The sequence below is a fragment of the Colobus angolensis genome, unplaced genomic scaffold (assembly GCF_000951035.1).
Source record: "Colobus angolensis palliatus isolate OR3802 unplaced genomic scaffold, Cang.pa_1.0 Scaffold199, whole genome shotgun sequence".
NCBI classification, from domain to species: domain Eukaryota; kingdom Metazoa; phylum Chordata; class Mammalia; order Primates; family Cercopithecidae; genus Colobus; species Colobus angolensis.
In genome coordinates this window covers 35,983-40,357 of record NW_012115143.1, presented here as the reverse complement: position 1 = coordinate 40,357, position 4,375 = coordinate 35,983, and the positions used below count along the sequence as shown (strand labels likewise).

Genomic DNA, 4,375 nt, shown 5'->3' with positions numbered 1-4,375 from the left:
AGTTGGAGAGAAAGCAGAGAGAAAACAGGAGAGAGAAAAGCGAGCAGAGAACTGGTGAGGCAAGTGCAGAGCACAGCTGTGCCACCGCAGCTGTGGGAGGGCCGGGGAGGGGAGGGCACAGGTGTGGGTGTGGCAAGGTTCCCGGAAAAGAGGGGCTGGAAGGGAAAGGGGACGAAGATGGAGGAAGGAGCCAGAGCTTCACAGGTAGTGCCTGGGGTTGCTGCGGCCCTCCCCACCCCACACACGCTGGCCTCATCCACGGCACCCAGGCAGCGCACCCTCTGTTAAGACCAACGCTCTCCCCCCTCAGGCTTCCCTCTTCTCTGGTCACCCTGTTTTCCAATCCACTGGTCCGGGGCCACCTCTCGCCTTGGGGAGCCCAATGCAACAGTCACTAGGTCTGATAGAGAAGGAACACTGCTTGAACCAGGATGATGAAGCTAAAAGGGATGGGTGGCTGGAGTGATCGCCGGAGAACCCTCTGGGTGGTCAGAAAGCCCAGGACCCTCTGAAGGGACCCTGGGGGAGGCAGGGAGGGCAGGCAGCTGGATGCCACTGGCTATAGACTTATAAGTCTTAAGAGGGGAGCCTCAGCTTGTTGGGGTTTGCAGATTATATAGGTGAGGCTGGGCCCTTCCTGCTGGGAAAAGCAGAAGGAGAGTCCATGGCAGGGGAGGTAGGTGGGCTTGCTGAGCAGAGCTTAGCCGGGACACCAGGCACTGTGGTCCCCTTGGCTGAATAGCAGAGGCGACCTCTAGGAGCAACAGGCCAAGGTGTGTGAGCCTGCTGGCCGGTGATAGTGCTTCAGCGGGAACCAGGGACCCTGCCTTTCAGTCACACGCTGGCAGCTATGATGTTACCTGGGAGGGAGGGACGGGGCTGTGTCCCTGCCTGGCCTGTGAGGTGTGTTGTGGGTTGACCGTGTGTATGGGACTCTCGAGGTTTTGGATCACCACTGGATTGCCGACAGATAGGGGAGGTGGGACCCTGACTCTCACCCCTCCTCTGCAGTGGATTTGACTCTCAGCACTCCCAGGCTGGGAGCTGGATGCCCTGCCCTGGCAGCATGACTCAGACTGCACAATAGGTACGGCGTACCCAGGATGACATTTCTAGGCTTCTGGCGGCCTCAGAGTACAGCCCCACACACAACCCCCTCCCAGCTCTCAGCCCTTACACCATAAACCATGAGCTGCCCGACAGCTCCAGAGAGCACCCACGTCTGCCAGCTTGGGCACGGAGCCTGTTCCAAGAGCCCCCAGGCTCAGCCATGGGGACTGGGGGGCTTTGGGGCCATGAGGGCCAGACCTGGTACCTGTGTGTGGCAAGGACTCTCTGCACCTGCAGCCAGTTGTTGTCCATGGGCTCCGGTGGGCGTGCTGACGGTGGTCGTGTTGATGTCGCCGATGATGCTGAGCGCATCCTTCAGCACGTGGTGCATACGCAACCTCTTGTCACGCAACTGTGCCTGCTCTGCCGACTCCTCCTTCAGAGTGTTCTGCTTCCCACAGGTTGGAGAGCATCTCTGAGAAGATGAACTCCTTGGTCTGAGAGTGGGCAAAGAGGGAAGCAGGTTGGGACCTGATGCCTGTGCTGCCCTGGCCTCCTGCCAGGTCCTGCTGGGACTGTGTGCTGGACTTGGATTGGAGCCCTGAGTATGGCTTTTCAGATGTGGCTTCTACACCACTTAGACTCAAAAATCTGCCTTACCACCGCCCTTTTCTCACTCAGATGGGGACACTGAGGTCCAGAGGAAAAGTCACCTGTCCAAGGTCACAGATCTGGCAGGGGACCCAGGACCTATCATGCCACCAGGAATCCTATCCACTCAGTTTTTTAAAAATGTTTTTTGGAGATAGGATCTCACTCTGTCGCTAGGCTGGAGTGCAGTGGGTGAGATCACCGCTCACTGTAGCCTCAACCTCTTGGGCTCAAAGTGATCCTCCGTCAGCCTGTCGAGTAGCTAGGACTATAGGCACATGCCACCACCAAGCCCAGCAATTTTTAAAAATTTTTATGTAGAGACCAAGTCTCACTATGTTGCCCAGGCTGGTCTCAAACTCCTGGACTCAAGCTATCCTCCTGCCTTGGCCTCCCAAACTGCTGGGATTACAAGCATGGGCCACTGTCCTCAGTCCCACACTATATTTCTATGAGACAGCTTTGGTCTGGACCGTTCCTGCTTCCCTGGACCTGGTCCCATAGGGCTGGTCGGCATCTCCCCCAGACCAATATGACCACCTGCATCCCCAGTGCCACAAGAGGCCCCTGCCCCTAAGAGGCGGTGCATGCAAGTTGTTGACCATGATGTGCATGATGGTCTTGGGCATGACACCAACCATGAGGTCCCACACGGTCTTGTTGACAATGGCCATGTAGGAGTCCACCAGGTTCTAGGTGGTTTCCATTTGCTGCTCCAATTGTGGGTCCATGGAGTGCACAAAGCTATCGGAGCCATTCTCCTCAGCTTTGCTGTCCTGTCATGGAGAACACAAGGGCATCAGGGTGGCCAGGTCATGCAGCCAGGCTCCAGGAATCCCTAGGCACTCAGAGCCTCCAAGGGTACCTGGAACATTGAGGCAGAGAGAAGCAACTGGCCTGAACACACACCCAGCTCCCCACATGCTCTAGACGGTTTCAAGTCTCTGCCTCTCAGGACCCCAGATTCCCGATTCAGTCTCGTCTTCGTTCTGACTCTAGTACCCAGAATTTGCCTCAAGTTGCCAATCCAGAAATCGGAAAACATCTCCAGGTCCCTTGCTTGAAGACCCGGCCAGAGCTTGTGCCAGGCTGCAGATGCCTGGCAGGAAGGAAAAAGAGGGCATACTCACTTTCCCCTTGTCCTGGGAGGCCCACGCACCAACATTGCCACTGCCGCTGCCACCAGGGAACAGGGCAAAGTAGACACACACACAGAGAGGAAAACGGGAAGGGTTGAGTGAACCTGGGACACTGCACCCTGACTTCAACGCATTGTTGAATTCAATTAGCTAGTATTTTGTTGAGGATTTTTGCATCAATATTCATCAGTGATATTGGCCTGTAGTTTTCTTTTTTGGATGTATCTTTGGTTTTGGTATCAGGGTAATGCTAGCCTTGTAGAATTTGGAAGTATTCCCTCTTCTATTTTTGGAATCCTTTGGGTAAGGCTGGTATTAGTTCTTCTTTAAATGTTTGCTGGAATTCAGCAGTGAATCATTAGGTCCCAGGCTTTTCTTTACTGGGAGATTTTTTATTACCGCTTAGATCCCATTTTTTGTTATTGTTCAGGTTTTGGATTTCATCATGGTTCCATCTTGGTAGGCTGGATGTGTCTGGAAATTTGTCCATTTTTAGTAGGTTTTCCTATTTCTTTACACATAGCCGCTGATAATAGCCACTAGTGATCCTTTTTTATTTTTTTTGAGACCTAGTCTTGCTCTGTCGCTCAGTCTGGAGACAATCTCCACTCACTGCAAGCTCCGCCTCCTGGGTTCAGGCCATTCTCCTGCCTCAGCCTCAGTAGTAGCTCGGGGACTACAGGCGCCACCACCATGCCTGGCTAATTTTTTGTTATTTTTAGTCCAGACAGGGCTTCACCATGTTAGCCAGGATGGTCTTATCTCCTGACCTCCATGATCCGCCCACCTTGACCTCCAAAGTGCTTGGATTACAGGCGCGAACCACCCCCACCCTTGGATACACACACACACACAGTTGGTGGTTGTGCTAGATACACATGGATATACACATACAGAGTTGGTGGTTGTGCTGGATACACATATAGAGTTGGTGGTTGTGCCAGACACACACAGAGTTGGTGGCTGTGCCAGACACACACACACATATACAGAGCAGGTGGTTGTGCCGGACACACACACATATACAGAGTTGGTGGTTGTGCTGGACACATACACACACAGTTGGTGGCTGTGCCAGACACACACATATACAGAGTAGGTGGTTGTGCCACGCACACACACACACACGAGTTGGTGGTTGTGCTGCCCAGTCGTCGTGTTAGCCAGGATGGTCTCATCTAGTGACCTCGTGATTCGCCCGCCTTGGCTTCCCGAAGTGCTGGGATTACAGGCGTGAACCACCCCGTTTGGGAGACACACGCGCGTGCGCGAGTTGGTGGTTGTGCCGCCCAGTCGGCGAGTGTGAGGAAGGGACCAGATGGGTCAGGCAGGAAGGTGCGGGGTCAAGGGAGTGGTGGGCACAGGGAGCGCGCACACCGGGAGCGCGGACACCGGGAGGGCGTGCAGGGCGCCAAGTTGAGGGGCGAGGAGGACAGAAGCGGGGGCGGGGCAGGGGCAGCCCTTTCCTAGGCGGTAGCGGGGGCGGCAGTGCTGTTGCCCTTTAAGCTGCGGCTTGACAGGAGCCCGCCCTCTGT

General features: G+C 55.0%; 1 protein-coding gene across 1 annotated transcript in view; it reads right to left on the bottom strand.

The window, feature by feature from the left end:
- Nucleotides 1-2,393: 2,393 nt before the first annotated feature.
- LOC105511113 (E3 ubiquitin-protein ligase HERC2-like) overlaps nt 2,394-4,375 on the bottom strand; it is an 18,780-nt gene continuing 16,798 nt past the window's right edge. The window contains 3 exon segments of the mRNA XM_011941194.1: nt 2,394-2,477; nt 2,567-2,800; nt 4,218-4,352. Coding sequence (XP_011796584.1) covers nt 2,394-2,477; nt 2,567-2,800; nt 4,218-4,352 — 453 coding nt within the window.